The sequence below is a fragment of the Poromitra crassiceps genome (genome assembly GCF_964638095.1).
Source record: "Poromitra crassiceps genome assembly, chromosome: 6".
NCBI classification, from domain to species: domain Eukaryota; kingdom Metazoa; phylum Chordata; class Actinopteri; order Beryciformes; family Melamphaidae; genus Poromitra; species Poromitra crassiceps.
Window position 1 is genome coordinate 21,767,004 of NC_139627.1, and position 18,164 is coordinate 21,785,167.

Consider the following 18,164-nt stretch of genomic DNA (forward strand, 5'->3'; position numbering starts at 1 on the left):
TGTTTGATTTGAGCTACCGTTTTATAAAGCTAGATAACTCTAATCACATGTATTTAGGCTATATCAGTGGTAGGCCCTACCATATGATGGCTCTGTTTTCACAGTAGAATTGTTTTTTGGAGCACATACTGTTTCCATATCCGCAGACCTGCTCCATATCCAGTCTACACCAGATTCACACCTGCAAAGCAAATGGTTCAAGACTAGTTGAGAGCAATCTGGGCATCCAGAGTCCAGTTTGATGACTAATAAGACTCTTGGACGGACAGTTGATATTTCTGGGTTTCCGGTGTAGAGTGGATGTCTGCTCCAAGACCTCCGCTTCTATGCGCCGCGGTCATTGTTTACAGTCCACCTGATGCGAGGAGTTGATCGATCTTTTTAGGTGTTTTAGGTCCAGATGACATTTTGGCAAATCTCTATAAACAGATCACAGCATAATATGAGACATCGTCGGAATGTAAACAACGATGGAAGAGGAGGTATATACGTCTGTTCTACACCGAAACCCCAAAATATCGTCCATCTGTCCCAGAGTCTGATTAGTCGTCAGACTGATCTTGACTGATCTAGACTCTGGGTTCCCAGATTTAGTTGAGAGTGACCACCAGCTGCCAATGCCAGTAACTCAGACAAGGCTAACAGTGCAAATTTGGTCTCCTTAATTCTGGTCTATATCCGTCTCCAAGTGGCAGTGCTGTAGCCCTGCCTCCCCGGTAAAGAAGGAACCACATAAATTCTTCCACCGTTCGAGTACCCCCACCCACCCCCACTCACTTTTACTGACCCCATCTCCAGGAGGGCAACCCAGAGAAAGCCCCCGTCCCTCGATCAGCTGTCATCTGGGCTCGACCCTGGCATCTCCCTGCACCTTCTCCCACTCTGATTTCCCTTCATCCCCCTCCCCCACGTCGAAACGTTGCCCCTCTCCTTGCACCTGTCCTGCAGTCCAATCCAAGCTACACTATAGAATCTTAATGGTTTCACCAGCCAGCCATGGAGATGTGATTGCAGATCAGGTTGTGAAAAAGCAAGAGAGAGATCAAGTTTACTTGGCAGTCAAGTATAGCGAAGATGCTTTTGTTATCCAGTTTTGGAGCACACTGTATATCATAGCTTTGTCAGGGATCAAACCTGCAACCTTTCTGTTACTGGATGGTTACTCTCCACTGCCATTCCCATAATTCCCATGACAAATAATTTAAAAGCACTTTTCTATGAAAGCAGTAAACCTGGTCTGTGTGGGTAAAGTTTGCCCCAACAGCCTGAACAACCTAAATACACTTTATCATGCAGGTCCTGAGTCATTCCAATTCAAATCATATTAGTGGAAATGAATCATCTAAGCTTCTGCGTAAACATGTATCCCTTTACTTATTCATTAACAGCGTTCCACACCCCCTTGCCATCGTCATGCTGGAGGCGTGAGGTCAGAGCTTTAAGCTTGGGGAGGGGGTGACAAACTGTACAGTAAGGGACAGCAGGTCTGCACCAGAGTGACGCACGCCAGCTGTAGATCCATTTCAACAGCCACCCCTGGAGCCATCCACTGCTGTGCATGATGGCTGAGGCGGGGCAGAGGAAACACCAACACCACTGAAAGGTCATTGGGTCACAATAGTTTTGTTTTCTTCCATCCCATAATCCTCTCCGGCGGGTTTCGCCCTCATGATGGTCAGGGGAAGAACAGCATCTGAAAAATGAAACTTGAAGTATACAAGTCAAGGAGGCATATTGCTAACCTTCTGGTGAGAAATGTCATGCTAAATTGACAGGTTTTACAAGCAGATTGGAGTCATAGTTATGCAAACATGATCAAAGGCACAGTTACAGTTACTACAGAGTTACAGAGGACGCTTTACTACTGAGAAGGTGCAATCCAGCCTTACTACGTTATCTCAGCCAGTTTTCACTCCCAGGGTGGAAAGAAATGAGGAAGAGCCAGTGTCTGTGCTGGAGGAACGTGCCCAAAGTAGTTTCCCCAACACTGATCAAAGGTTAAGACAGTACGAGGAATACTGTAGATGAAAAAAGAAAACTTTAATGCCTGAAATATGAGTGTGGCAGTATGACAGCTTGTCCTTTGGCATGCAGAGAGGGATCATCACAGACCATGTGCAGCATGAATTTCATGCTTCTGTCTCGTTTATCATTGGTGCAATTTGAGATGTTAAAATTGCCCCCAGTCTCTCCTATTGACAAAAGCCCACTCTCCATGCAATGTACATGGCAGATTAACACGCCTGGCAGAGTTAAAGTCCACACCCCTGTTGGCCACACACAGCTTTGACATTAAGTCACTCATCCCACTGACATATTTCATCTATTACATATCTGACTGATGATGATGATGATACAGCAAGAAAATTAGACCATACAAATGGGGGGTATTTAATCATAATGAGATAGTTTTATTTCAACTATCTTGTTTTTGTGCATTCTGGGGAGAGTCAAGAGAGAGATTAGTGCATCGCGACCTGTGAGATACGTTTATAATTCATACACAAGGACGACACGTGTATGTATGGTACAGTATATGACACGTATATGATGGTATGTTAAGACATGCTTGTGATAGAGGGCTATATGGATAATTATGACTTGACTTGACAAACGTGTTCATCCACTCATCATCGTAAAGAAAGTTGAGAGACCTTTGCACTATATAGTTTCATCAACTTAGGTTGAGGAGTATGGCAGAGGTGATGAGGGTTTATGGCAGAGGGGATGAGGGGTTGTTTGCTGCAGACCAGAATGCTCTGGTCTCTCTTTTTGGGTCACACCTAATCCCGACGTATTTCATAATATCACTTGCAGGTTCGCTTCAGGACAGGCACTGAAACTATCTCCTCAGGAGAGAGCTTTGTAATCCAATGCACTGATGATGCACTGTTGTCGATATGCATTTCTCTCGCAATCTCAGCATTTCCACTTGGATCCTGACCAAAACTCATGCCGACACTAACGTCAGAGCAAATAGAAAATAGAAGAATAAACTTCATTCAGGTTGTGAATGCCAGCTCAGAATGTGGAAATACGAGCTGTGCATGTAAGATTCTGTGAAGTAGTAGGTCATCATTAAGACACAGAGCCAGTCCGAACCCTTACGGTTAGGCGTGATTGATGGAACGTGAAGAACCTGAGCTTCAGGAACATCATGCGATGAGTGCTGTGTGGTGTAAGATTATGAGCACGGCAGAGGCTCCCGGGTCGCTGGCATGAGAACGAGAGCGAGAGCATTCGATTGGGTTGCTTTAGGAAAGGAAGCCATAGAAAACACAACTTCCATCGCCACAAAACACTCAACAGAGGATCAGCCAATCAGCCATCTGAGATGACTAGAGTGTAGATGCTGGACTCTGGTTCTGTGTCCGCCGTCCACCCCTCACCCTCACCCTTAGTCCATGTCCCCATCAATAACCCCCCCCCCCCCCCCCCCCCCCCCCCCCCCCCCCCCCCCCCCCCCCCCCCCCCCCCCCCCCCCCCCCCCACAAAAGAAAATCCAGGCGCTCCAAAAGGAATGAGGCTGTAACTGAGCCTGGGGGACAGATGGACCCTATTTATAGTCCCCTACAGCGAGGTGTGAAGTTTCTTGGGATTTCTAAGAGTGGGGGCCATGGCTCCTTCAGGGGGCTGATGCAGCCTCTGTGGCCTGCATGCTGGCGTTCTGTCCCTCTCACTCTGGCTTTCTCTCCAAGCCCTCCACTGGCCAGGCAGGGATTGGACGGGGCCAGGCTCAACAAAGGCACTCGCTGCCCTTTTTACTTGTGCCTGCATCGCTACGGGGGGGGCGGCCCGAGGAAAGCTGAGAGCAGCCAAGTGGGAGCTCTCCATCTTCTTCTTGTCCAGCCGATCACATGGTCTTCCTTTATCCAGAACAAGAATGGTGACGCTCGGTGTCTTAGAGCAGTGGTTCTCAAAGTGGGGTGTGGGGACCCCCAGGGGTCCTTGAGGGGGTTCCAGGGGGTCTGCAACGAAAAGGGGAATAATTTATTTTCACTATAATCCCATACATAAGTAACACAATGACAGAATGTATGACTATTTGGTCATGGGTTTCCATACACTTTCTGCAACAAAACTTCTGAAAGCAAAAATCTTATCAGATGGGGGTGCGTGGTCTAATTTGTCTCGGTTTAGGGGTCCTTGACAAGAGAAAACGTTTCAGAAGCATCTGGGTCTCAGAACGGACACCACTCAGTCGCTTTAGAAAACACGCCTTGACACTGAATGATGATGAGAGCGAAGTAGCCTACACTCCTGAATGTGGTGATAATGGCATAGTGATTGAGCATTCCCATTGCAAATGGTACTTACATAGAATTACTGAGGAAATATTCACAACAATTAACATGGGACCCACCTTGCTTGAAGTATTTTAATCTTATTGAGTGCCATTGACTCCAAGCTAATCTTTGAGGTGATCACTGATGCAACATAACATGCTTGAAAGGTATCATTATTGCTTAGACATTTCACTTTAGCTCTGAATGACTAAGGACATGCATGATGAGGTCACGTATTCTATATTATTTGAAACTGGCTAATAATATTGTAAGAAACTAGAGAAATTACCTTGGTGTTCTCCGTTGTCTGACAGTGGCACAGTCCATCTCTATGCTCCAGATGTTTGAGAAGCGACCTGTGACTTTAAGGACACATGAAAAGCCTCTGCCTCAGTGCTGCCCTCTAGTGCTGCGCATGCCATCATCCAGTTTCGATTGGGTGAAACATTGTACATTCTGTGATGGTCTCAGAAGTGGAATAATTTAACCAGGGTTGGACTGACATTCGTTTTTGAGACCAATACTGATCACTTTGTTGATTAGAAGAGGAACGCTACAAGGGCAATTTTGGCTTAAAGCTAAAAGCAGCAGACTGCAAAATCAGTTCAGGGCTTCCCATAACCAGTGCAGTATTAGGCTACTGTAACAATTCTACAATATGTAATCAAACAAACTGCATTACTGTTTATCAGATGTGGATGACAAAGAATGGCTATTTGACTTTTAATTAAAAAAAAGGCCAATATCGGTAAACTGATGAGTCTATCACTGAACTGAGCAAAATAGCCTTGAGACAGTCTTCAACCTGGATCCCCTGAAGTGAACCATCTATCATTCCTGTCATCTCAGAGCCAAGGCTGTGTTTGGAAATCTGGCCGGGAGAGAGAGGAGGGGAGAGGAGAGGAGAGAGAGAGAGCCTGCCGTGCCTGACTATTTACGTCCTCTCTTAGGCTCTGTAAACTTCTGAAACTCACACTTGCAACCGCAGACAATGTGGGGTCCCTCCACTGAGGACAGACAGCAGAGCTCATTAGGCCGTGCGCCAGCCAATCAGCGAAGGGATTTACAGAGTGGCTAATCACAGCCTGTCACATACATTGCACAGGCTTCTCATATTCTCCCAATCATCGCCTAGCAATTTTCCATCTTATATGGTTGTATGGTTATGGACAGTGCGGGCATAGTGCTGGCTGCTTTTTGAAGGGAACAACTGTCTGAGAATAGTAACAGTCAGGACCACCAGCAAGGACAGAGGGTAACTCATTAGCTAGCGTGCGCCACACTACTCTGAGCTGCGGCCTGCATTCAGTGAAACTCTGTTGTAGTGTCAAAATAAATCACACCCAGGTGAGAAGTAAACGGCGCAGACCTAATCAGTCTATCAGTGTCTGTCGTAAATCACTGGTGATGAGTGATGACACACAATTGCTTAAGTGAGTGGGGGGGGGGGGGGGGGGGGGTCAGGTAAGAGACCTCACATGAGCCCATTAGTGTTTCACATCATCAGTCACATCACTTGATGATTGTGGGGCATGACATCATCAGTGGATATGACATCATCAGTCGGGGGCATTTGCCTGCTCAGTTGATGGATTGTTTGTTTACTAATTTGACATCATCAGTCATCACCACTGGCCACCACTCGACAATGATGTCATCGCTTTGGGCACCAATCAACACTTGGGGCTGGGGCATGACATCAGTCATATTATACCTGGGGCCCACAGGACAGACGTGTCATAGCGGACGGACAGAAGTAAGTAAGTAAGTAAGTAAGTAAAACTTTATTTCTATAGCGCCCTTCACAGCACGAGTGCACAGAGTGCTTTACATAAATAAAAACAGCATCAAAAAAGAATACAAGCACAGGAATAGTACAAGAAGGGGGAAACATAAAACAAAAACAAGGAACATAGGGAACAAAGGGTGGTTAAAAATGACTAATTAAAAGCCTGCCTAAACAGGTGGGTCTTTAGATGACGCTTAAAGATAAGCCCTGAGGGAGCGGCTCTCAGGTCAGGGGGGGAGGGCGTTCCAGAGCCTCGGGGCCGTCGCCTCGAAAGCTCTGTCCCCTTTAGTTTTTAGTTTGGTCCTGGGTACGACCAGGATCGCCTGGTCAGAGGACCTCAGTGACCGACTGGAAGAGTAGGGAAGGATGAGGTCAGTGATGTAGGCAGGGGCTTGGCCGAGGAGGGATCTGTAAGCAAACACAAGGATTTTGAAATTAATCCTGTGATGAACCGGGAGCCAGTGCAGAGATGCCAAGATGGGGGTGATGTGACAAGACTTTTTTGACCTAGTAAGCAGTCTGACAGCAGCATTCTGGATCAGCTGAAGTTGAGATAAAAGCATGTATGGACATTTCTAATTCAGCGTGGGATATAATGGACCGGAGTTTGGCTATATTTCTAAGATGGAAGAAGCAGGTGCCGGTCAGGGATTTTACATGTTTATCTAGGTGCATGGACTGGTCGAATAAAACCCCCAGGTTTCTTATGTGAGGGTGCACATTGTCCTTAAGGGACCCCAAGTGCGTCGTTATTTTAGATGCAGTATTTTCACCCGCTACGATCAGTACCTCGGTCTTTGCTGCATTTAGTTGGAGGAAGTTGCTGCCCATCCAGTTTGTGATGGCAGACAGACACTCCAGCAGGGTGCTGAGTTCCTCCATTTTGTCGGGCTTGAAAGAGCAATACAACTGAATATCATCTGCAAAGCAGTGATAAGAGACTCCTTTAAACATACTAATGAGGAGGCCTAAGGGGAGCATGTAAAGGGCGAAGAGAAATGGCGCCAGCACGGATCCCTGTGGCACGCCACATGAAAGGGGTGAGGGGTCCGATTTATAAGGGCCAACAGCCACGGAGAAACACCTCTCCTTAAGGTAGGAGGCAAACCAATTTAGGGCGCTCCTCGAAATTCCCACCCACTCCCTAAGTCTGTCTAGCAGGATTCTGTGGTCTACGGTGTCGAAAGCTGCGCTAAGATCTAATAAAACCAGGACAGAGCATTTCCCGGAGTCAGAGGCCATCATGATGTCATTTGAAACTCTGAGGAGCGCAGTTTCAGTGGAATGGTTTTTGCGGAAGCCTGATTGGAATTTGTCTGCAATGTTGTGGTTTGACAGGTAGGTGGTGAGCTGGTTAGCCACCACTTTCTCTAGCACCTTTGAAATGAAGGGCAGCTTCGAAATGGGCCTATAGTTGATAGTTTGGGAGGGGTCCAAGTTTGGCTTCTTAACTCATTGAGTGCCAGCCACTTTTGGAGAACGGACGCTCCCAGTGCCAGAGTTTCAGAGCGTTTTCAGTGATTTCTCGAGGCCCACAGAATATTGTGTGATATTACTATGTAAACACCGAACACGCCCAAAGAACGATGAGACTCTCTTCTATCATCAGCAAAAAAAAGTTTATTGATATCATTTTCCGTTCTTTAGTTATAAGCCGGAGATAGGTTGATTTCACCAAAAAGAGACGTTTCAAATTAGAAGCTGAGATAATTAGCCTTTTGTGAAATGAAGCATTTCAAGCACATGACTGACTCTGAAGCTAATATTTTCTGAGGTGACACCTCAAAAATAATTTCCTTCAATAAAACAGTGAAAACAAAGGAATTTTGTTTGGCAAAATAATATTTTTTAGCTGCAACCAGCAGCGCTGGCCCCTGCGTGCGCTGCTGGTTGCAGCTTCTTGCTGGTTGCAGCTTCTTGCTGGTCTTGATTTACTGCTGGTGGGCATCAGATATTCTAGCTTGTTTGTCAATCCTGTCCTGCTGTCTGGGTCTGTCTGGGTCGGTGTTGTATGCTGCCCTGCATGCCCCACCCCACCCCACCCCCCCAACTGCAAACCCCTCCTCCGTGGGTGTGTCTCTGGTGGCTCTGGTGGCTCTCTGCTGAGTTTGCTCTGCACTGAAAAGTGCGCTACATCCAGCTTTTTTACAGCGTTCCACGTGTATTTTTCACCGGCTCCCATTGCTTCCAGTTGAGAATAATAACAACTCCACAACTAATCATGCGGATGGGTTATCGCAGCGGACACGGAGGGGCTCAATTGTGGCAGCAGATTGGCTGCTGCAGGCACAGCTAACGTTATGCTTCATGCATATCGATGCATACCGATGCGATTTCCGTTTCCCCATGACTTCTTCTCTCTTTTTTCCTCGCCTTTCTCTAATCTGGAGAGCACTGTCGCCACCTAATGGGTCCGTAAAATAGCTTTTACACATTCAACATCCACCATACTTTCACAGGAGATGGATCTGGCTTTGATCCACGTCCCACCGTCAAAAAACGCAATTGACGACAATCGTCGTCATTGGCACTCAACGTTAGTATTTGAATTGACGACGATTGTCGTCATTGGCACTCAATGAGTTAAAGGAGAATTTCGTTTTTTTTTAACCTGGACCCATCTCCTGGCAATAATTATGATTTGGCCACTCACCCAGTGATGTCCGCGGCGTTTCTGGCCGTCCTAGCGTTGTTTTGAGATCAATAGCGTCCAAGTCAGTTGTAAAATGGAGCTGATTTGGGGCCAAGTGTGAGCCTGTCTTTCCTGCATCTAAATAGCTATTTTTATTCCCGTTTTCGCCAAATATCGTCGTAATGTGATCCCTCAACATCCACCAGAGTGATATTTCGCCCCAGGCCATTTCCTGGAGTCTCCCAGGCATCAAATTGCCTCAAACGTGATCTCGGTCACCAAGTCTCGTAAAGTCCTGCGATACTTTCCTGCCGACTGCCCAACTACAGGTAGGACGCTTTGCGGTGGTGGTTTTAGCGTAACCTATGTGGGGTTTGGCGTAACCTATGTGGGATTCGAAATAACGAAGGTTATGCCAAACCCCACATAGGTTACGCTAAAACCACCACCACAAAGCGTCAAATTCTAACACAAAAAGAATTTGTGTTGAAATGTTGATGCTTTTTGTTAATGCTTGTTAATGCTTTTTGTGTTCTAACACAAAAAGCATTAACATTTCAGCATCTAAATAGACACGCCTTGTTTGGGCATGAGTTCATTGAGTAAATAGACAAAAAAAAAAAAAAAAATTTTTTTTTTTTTTTTTTTTTTAATATTAAAAAATTATGAATTAACCGATAGGTTAATCGATTATTAGCGTCGGTTAATCGAAAGTGAAATTAACCGAAAATTGACATCCCTACCTGTAACGTTTCATGACTGTATCTTGCACGGTTGTGAGGCTATCGTGACACAAATTCTGTCCACAGACAGACAGACAGACAGACAGACAGACAGACAGACAGACAGACAGACAGACAGACAGACAGACAGACAGACATATACACACCTGGCAAACACAAAACTGCTTCTATGGTAGTTGTCTCCAGGACTACATTCTACCATGATGACACAAGACATTCACAAGATGCTTGCATTGTTTTGACATCCACAAGGAAGTGCTCTCTGCTGCTCTCATGTGGTTGCATTGATACCTGCAACTGTTTGAGAAATCTCTCTCCCTCTCTCTCTCTCTCTCTCTCTCTCTCTCTCTCTCTCTCCCTCTCTCTGGATTGTGTGTACCTGATAACTTGCAGGTAAAAAAAAAAAAAAGTCAAGCCCTCTGGATTTAATGGTTTATCTTGTCTCTCTCAGACAGAGGTGCAGCTTGTGAACAGAGAAGGGTCCTGGGGCCCCAGGCTGTTAGGGCCCCCGAAGGGTTGACAAACTTTACTCCACAAGAGTGAACGCAACCCTCTCCCCATTAAACAACCAATGGGCAATTTGCAATGACATTGAAATCTCCCTAAAGGGGCCTCATGTCATCACCTGGCCTGGATGAGTTGCAATGATGTAGGAAACCTCCCTAAGGGGGCCACTCCTTAGGGACGATTGGACGATTTGCAATTTAGTAAAAAAAAAAAAAAAAAGTATGAAATGCACTATGTAAGGCAAGTCAGGTGTAAACCTTCGCTCTTCTTTGATATAGATTTACAGAGGGCATCAAAGGTTTTACAAAGACAAAAAGTGGGGCATTTATTGTTCCGAGTCAGTTTTCTGGGGGCTGGAGGCATTTCGTATGACTCACATGTCATACACATGCACCCAGTTTGTTCAGACTGCTGAACCCAGCAGAGTGACAGGCACATAGCCTTCTCCACTGAGGGCCAGTCTTGCCATGATCAGCAAATACAGGCACCACCTCTAATCCCACCGCCATGGAGTCGCTTCATTGTCTTTTTTTTTTTGGGGGGGGGGGGGGGGGGGGGGGGCAGGCAATTGGCCTCAAAGAAAAGACTGGATTGGAGCAGTGTGCACAGAGAGCAGTAGGCTATACAAAATTAGCCTGAAAAAAATCTGAATAAGTGATCATATTTTTGTGTGTAAACTTTTTTTGTTTTGTTTCAAGTGCACAGAGGTATTGAAACACTTCAGTATAAAACAAAACAGTTAGAGACGCTATTACAATCACAGATAAACAAAATAAATAAATAGATATTAATTAATTAAATAAATGAATAAATGTTTTGACTGCTAGCTTGCTGGGGAGGTAAATGTGTCATTATTTGTTTTAGTACAAGCAACTCTTCAGGAGGGTTGCATCATTAGGAAAAAAATAAAATATACAACCAATCCAAATACGGTGCGCTACAACGATGAGAAAAACAACGTAGTGTTGGCCAATCCCCTGGTCTTCCGCAGCTGAGCTGTTGCGTCAACTTTGGTGCGACACGAGGGCATCCCAAAATTCACCACTCACCAGCGTCAAAACTCATTCATTCATGATATGCTGTGAAAAGGGATATTTTGAGGACAGGCAGCAGAGTATATTCACAGTTAGCCTACTCGTTGCTCTCATCGGGCAACCCTTGACCAAAGTCTGTAGGCGTCTGTGTTAGGCTACTAAAGGAGTAATAATATGACAAAAATCCTCTCAGCTTACAACGTAGTGAAATCTCTGAGGCATGGATGTCTGGTTGGCAGGAGAGTCGGCTCGTCCCCCTGGCTGAGAACACACACTAAACTTTTTAGCGTGAAGGTAAGATAAAGGGCTGAATGGAATAATATTGTTGTTGATGAAATGCTGTGTACTAGTGTCTTTAACTTCGCTTATCGCTTTGTTGTTTCCTCACAAGTAGCTAGGCTATACCTACTGAGGCAGGCTAATGCCAAGCCGCCCTGTCCGATTGTCACGTCGAACTCCATTTAAAATCTGTCAACTCTAGGCAGCAGTGGGCGGCAAAGTTAATGTCAAAAATATTTAATAACATTTGCTGGGTGAATTGTGTGTTATGCCGAATTGACGAGTGGCTTCTTAAGATTCAGACAAGGTATTGAGTCATGGTTTGGGGTATCTAGTTGTGCCAGTACATAAGGCCAAATTAAACTGCGAGATATTGAATAGAGTTTAAGGGCATCTGTATGTGCGTTGGTGATGTGGTAGCCTCAACGCGAGACTCAGCCTGAAGAATCAGCCTCGCGTTTGTGGAGTCCTGCGAGAACAGGAAAGAAAGCAATTCTAAAAATTGCAACGATAGCTGACTGCTAGCTTGCTGGATAGGTAACGCTAGATGTGTCATTCTTTGTTTTTGTACTTGGTAAGTAAAGTAACGCTACTTGCTTGTACAAAAACCAAGATGCTGATGCACCTCTCTCATCACAGTTGGAAAGAATGGAACGTCCTCGCGTAGCGCGCGAGATGCCTAGTAACTTAAACATTGTCATTATTAGAATTTGAATTATAAACTAGAATAAGAATTCCTCAAGTTCAACTTTTAAATTCTTCAAGTTCAACTTTTAAATGTTCTGCACTGTCTTGCTTCCCCCCTCATCCTCTTCCTCTTTGACTTCCAGATTTCTATATTTTCATTCTTTCTTTCACTTTCACTTTCAGCCCATGTGTCAGCCACGTGCGTGTTGCTGCAGCCATTTTTATATTTTACTGGCATTTTGCTGGTGGCTGGTGCTAATTTTGTGCCATGCTTTTATAGCATTCCTTAACTGCATAGGTTAGCATAGGCTGACTAATAAAAACATTACACCATTGCTAGCTGAAGTTATTCAAGTAAGACCAGTTATGTCAGACTAAATAACAGCATTCCGTTATGTTCTTCTTTTTTGTTATGTTCTTAATCAGTATCTGTTCTACTGGCTTTCTTTCTTTTTCATCATCTTTTTTCCTTTTACTTCCAGAAAACTCTTCTTCATTTTCCTTCATTCACAGATCGACTTGAACTTCATTCATAGGAATGATCTTATGCTGAGAAAGCACCACACAATGAAAATGATTCCCTCCCCACTGTGTGACCTCTGCCCTGATGGCCATTGGCCACATAGGCATACTATGCATAATGTTTTGGGAATGTAGTGCTGTGTGTATCATGCAAGTTTGACGGGAATGACATGGGGCACCTTTAGGTAGATTTCCAACTATGATGTCATCATGTCATTGCAAATCATACAGGCAATGACATGGGGGGCCCCTTTAGGGAGGTTTCCTACTGTGATGTCATGTCATCGCAAGGTGCCATCGTCAATTTGGCCCCTGAGGGCCATGGCAGCCACTTTTCAAAATGTCCACCGCCCACCACATTTCTTAATCCAATTATGGAGGCAGTCATTATTCATTTATTTTGATACATTTCTTTTTCTCAAATTGTTCTTGTCAGATGTAAGAACAGACATCTCAGGACATTGTTGACTCTTCTTCTACAATTAGAGCGCTACCTTTGTGCCCAATTTGGTGCTTGTATTACCAAGTGCACAAATCTTCCCCATTATAACTAGTATAGACCTGATTTAAGTTACATGATCAAAAATAGTGATTTTTTTTTAAGGAAATAAAAAAATATGCTTGTATCTTGTGTGAAAATCTAGATTTTTGCTTCTATTGGTAGTTGTTAGTTCATAGTCTACCCACCTTTTATGTATCACTACATCACTGGCTAATGTTTTAGGGTAGGTGTAAGTTTTAGAGTAAGTGACACTTGCTGCTGTTTAGGGATGTTCATCAGTTATCGAAAATCGATAATTGATCGTTAAGGAATGGAATCGATCATGTGGAATTTTTATCGATTTTGTTATTATTATTATTATTATTATTATTATTATTATTATTTTTTTTCTTCTCCGGACTAGGTTTGGGTGGAATTCGTTCCTCCTCGCCCCACTCCATTGCACAGCCGACTAACGTGAGGTGGAGCTTCATATAGTCTCTAGTTTTCTGGCTGGGCACGGGCCTTTGTGCCAACAAAACTGTTTTAAACATGGGGAATTCACACCGGCATGCGCCGGGGACAGCAGAGTGTTGGAGAGGAGACACATTGAAATAAAGAGTTAATTGAGGAGAACACGTTGTCTTTCGTATTTTCTGCCATAGGCATTCATTTAGTAAAAATATATATATATATATATATTAAAAAAATATTATTATTAATATGATCGATAATTGATCGTTAATTTTCCACGATTTTCGATTATGGAAATTTTTCAAAATGAACATCCCTACTGCTGTTATTACATCTTTTTTTCTCCCTCATTCCTTTCTCTCTCTCCTGCTCTCTCCCCATCTTTTTTATCTCTCTTTTAATCTCTCAGCACACACAGAACAACAGAATTGTCTGTCTCAGCATTCACAGCACAACATAGTGGCTGTCAGTTTCTGTCCCAGAGAATCACAGCTAAACTAAAAGTCTGGTCCACACGTCTTATAAAATAGACAAACTGCCAAGCACTTCTGCTGGGCGATGGTCTTCCCAAAATCACCCTAGTCTTGCTTGTCATCTCTGCCTGTCTCTTTTTCTACTCCCAGGCCCAGACGGCCCACCTGGTTCTGGAGGATGGCACCAGGATGAAAGGCTTCTCTTTCGGGCACGATACCTCTACAGCCGGGGAGCTGGTCTTCAACACCGGCCTGGTGGGGTGAGAGACTAGCTCTGTTGGATTTGAGACAGAACAGTGCACAAGAACAATAGCAGGTCCGATTTACGATGTGCAGTAGCAACAAACCAAAGCAGAGTGGGAAATAACCAGCAAGCAAACAGACGAATCCCAGGTTTCTCCTCAAACTAGCTGAATCGCTTTTTTAATTTACAGCATCCAATTGGTTTTGAAATGTTTCATAACGTATAATAATATAATAATAATATAAATATAATAATAATATAATAAATGTTTCATAACCCCCCCCCCCTCCCCATCCTTCTCTCCCCAATTGTACTTGGCAAAATAAAATACCCCTGCTGTCCCGGGCGTGTCCCCTCTGCTGATCTGGCAGAGCACTAGCACATGCTTCCTCTGATACATGTGTAGTCGCCTGCTGCTTTTTTTCAACTGACAGCAAGGAGTTTCACCGACAGGACATAGTGCATGGGAGGATCACACTGTTTTCCCCAGTTCCCCTCCCCCCGAACAAGCGCCCCGGCGGACCGCAGGAGGCACTAGTACTAGTAGAACAACCAGGACCAGTGTAGGAAATAGTAATTAGTGCATAAAGTTGCAAAAGCGTAGTGTGAACAACAGCGCTGTTTGTGTGAGTGTGTTCATCGTCATCTTCTGGCAACCAGCTTGTAGGTGCTGAGTGTGTGTGTTAGAAATGGAAATTAAATGAATTGAATGAAAATACAATTATCAAAATATTGGGGCAATTTTTGCCCCTGGACAATGGTTTTTAGGGGCATTCTGAGATTTCTTGGGGCATTTTTGCCCTTGCCCCTGGCTAAATTCCTACACTGACCAGGACACATACCCTAATCCGTCTTCCCACCCACAGACACGGCCAATCGTGCCTGTATGGACGCCCAACCAAGCCGGAGGTAACACGGGGGCTCGAACTCGCGATCCTCGTGTTGGTAGGCAGGGAATCTATCGCTGCACTGCCTGGATGTGGATGCCCAACGCCCTACTATTCCCTGATTCTCCAGGTATCCCGAGGCCCTGACCGACCCCAGCTACAGAGGCCAGATCCTGACCCTGACATACCCCATTGTAGGGAACTACGGCGTGCCCAACACCCAGGAGGTGGACGAGCTGGGCCTGAGGAAGAATATGGAGTCAGAGCGCATCCAGGTCAGAAACAACAAGTACCCTCAAACCCTCATGCTTTTTGGAGACATCACTTTATTGCATTGTTTCTTCTTTTTTATCTTCAGAATCAGAATCACTTTTATTGCCACAGTATGCAAGTTACATACAAGGAATTTGTCTTAGTGTCTGTATGCAGCGTAGCGGTCACATCAATATACAGAGATAAGAAGTAGGAAGATAACTAAAGACAATCACAAAGTTGCAAGTGCAATCAAATCGAGTAAATATATACAATATGTACATGAGTGGTGAAGTGTTCTGTGGATAATAAATATGAATTTACGTTGAATTTACATGAGATTTACAGACTGAGTTAAATAGGCGTTAAATAGGCAGTGGATTTAGATGAATTTACAGTCGGAGTTAAATAAGAGTTTACATTGAATGTACATGAAATTTACAGGTTAAATAGGCATCTTGTCGTCCTGATCACTGCCCTGACATGAGCAAGGAATCAGCAACAGTTAAGTCATAGAATAATTATACTATGCTGACCACTAGGGGTGTAACAACATGCGTATTTGTATTGATCCATTTAGGTACGAGACTTTAGGTTCAATACGCTTTGCAGACCCAACAAATCTTTCCCTGCTTCTACAAGGATATCATAGTAAACTAAAACTTTAGTCAGTCAGGAAGGAAGGCTTAGTGAGATGTCGCTTCGTGAGATTGCTTCTAGTTTCCCAGCTGGGCGGTGTTTGAACCTTCGGGCCAATGACGGTGCTTAAACACGGCAAACTCCACTCAAGCGGGACACCGCCCAACTTAAAACAAGCGCACAATGCCACTGAATTTGTGAAGTGGCATTGTGCACTTGCTCAACCTTGCAAACGCAGTGGCCAGTTAACTACGTCTCCTCCTGCATCTCAAGTCACACACACGCTTTTCACTGACAGACATGTTACATTGCACCGTGAAACACTGCATTTACTGTAGGACGTGTTGTTACAGCTAAACGACATGGGGGACCGATCTTTACTGCTGCTGGCTATAGCGGCTTCGGCTCTGTCTGCGTGGAGACTTTCCACTGTGCTGTCGCCATTAGCTGCATCAAGCTAGGTCACACAGGGTCACTGCACGGCTATTCCGCTTGTAAGTTCATAATATGCCATGTCAGCATTAAGCCGGTGACATCATCATAGTGAGCAAAGTCAGGTCACTGGGGTTCAAACTCATTCCTGTCACTGTTTGTCCAACTGTGACAGGAATCACTGTTGGACAAAGTGATTCCTGTCACAGGGTGTCGGCGGATACTCTGTGTGTGTGTGTGTGTGTGTGTGTGTGTGTGTGTGTGTGTGTGTGTGTGTGTGTGTGTGTGTGTGTGTGTGTGTGTGTGTGTGTGTGTGTGTGTGTGTGTGTGTGTGTGTGTGTGTGTGTGTGTGTGTGTGTGTGTGTGTGTGTGTGTGTGTGTGTGTGTGTGTGTGTGTGTGTGTGTGTGTGTGTGTGTGTGTGTGTGGCTCTGCCTTAAGCCTGACTGATGCTGTGATGTCCTCAGGTATCCGGTCTCCTGGTTCAAGACTACAGCCATGAGTACAGCCACTGGAACTCCGTCAAGTCTCTGGGCCAATGGCTGCATGAGGAGAAGGTTGGCATTCACTGTACCAAATTTCACAGTATAACCTCAGAAAGGGAAAAAGGGCCCATGCTGTAAATTTACTATTTGTTATTTTGTTGTGCAAAGGTTCCTGCGCTGTTTGGGGTAGACACTAGGATGCTGACCAAGATCATCAGAGACAAGGTAAATAATGGTTTGATTTGCAACATCTTTTACAAATGTATTGGTTGACCATTCAAAAGCTGACTACCTTATTTTCTTTGTGGTTTCTTATCAGGGCACAGTTTTGGGAAAGATTGAGTTTGATGGTCAGCCTGTGGAGATTTTTGACCCCAATCAGAATAACCTGATAGCAGAGGTCTCAACCAAGGTAAGAGCTGCTAACCCTTATTACACTCCAACTAGGGATGTGGATTTTCGGTTAATTTTACTTTCGACTAACCGACACCCTTAATCGGTTAACCATTGGTTAATTATTTTTTTTGCGTTTACATGCAAGACTTTTTAAAGATTTTTTTTTAAAGAATGGCGTGCCTTCACTCCAGCGCTCCATTCAGGGTTTCAGTCAGACGGCATTAGAGTTAGGGATGCACCAATCCACTTTTTTCACTTCCGATCCGATTCCGATACCTGAATTTGGATATCTGCCGATACCGATATTATGCCGATACCAATGTTTTTCTTGAATATACAGTATAGGCAAAGATTTGGCCAATTAAAGATTTTTTTTTAAAATATACCTTGCAAAAAGCAGACAAAATTAAGAAAATATACAAGGCAAAGAAGGATACTATTATACATTATTATTATTATTATTATTATTATTATTATTATTTTAATTCCTATCTGATCCGATCCGTGAATTAGTGCCAATATCGGCACCGGCTACCGCTATTGGATCGGATCGGCCCCATCCCTAATTAGAGTGTGCGAATCCGGTACTGCAGTGCTTCCAAACACTACCAAATCCGCTTGAATCTGACATTATTCTTCTTATGCGTTAGGCCTATGTCTTATGTCATAGACTAATATCTGTAATAGTGTCATTCCTGCATGAAGAGCACAGCAGTCTCTGTATAGAGCGCATGCGGGGGGGGGGGGGGGGGGGGGTGGCTGGCCTCGCTCTGCTCTCACAGATACACACACAGACAGAGGAGGAGAGGAGGACTTACGTTAAACACAAACAAGTGGGGTCTTCACAGTCCATATGGAAGACGCTTGTTGCTTGAAACACGGGGCGATCGATCTCTCTAAACACTGAATGGAGCTCTGTGTGTG

At 44.5% G+C, this 18,164-nt stretch overlaps 1 protein-coding gene across 1 annotated transcript in view; it reads left to right on the plus strand.

Moving 5' to 3' along the window:
• The first annotated feature begins 11,056 nt into the window (after window positions 1–11,056).
• The window catches only part of cps1 (carbamoyl-phosphate synthase 1, mitochondrial), an 81,607-nt gene continuing 74,499 nt past the window's right edge, over window positions 11,057–18,164 (plus strand). Inside the window, exons 1-6 of the mRNA XM_083638429.1 lie at window positions 11,057–11,285; window positions 14,058–14,167; window positions 15,169–15,313; window positions 16,827–16,916; window positions 17,013–17,069; window positions 17,164–17,256. Coding sequence (XP_083494555.1) covers window positions 11,166–11,285; window positions 14,058–14,167; window positions 15,169–15,313; window positions 16,827–16,916; window positions 17,013–17,069; window positions 17,164–17,256 — 615 coding nt within the window. The 5' untranslated portion in view covers window positions 11,057–11,165. The remainder of the gene's footprint in view (window positions 11,286–14,057; window positions 14,168–15,168; window positions 15,314–16,826; window positions 16,917–17,012; window positions 17,070–17,163; window positions 17,257–18,164) is intronic.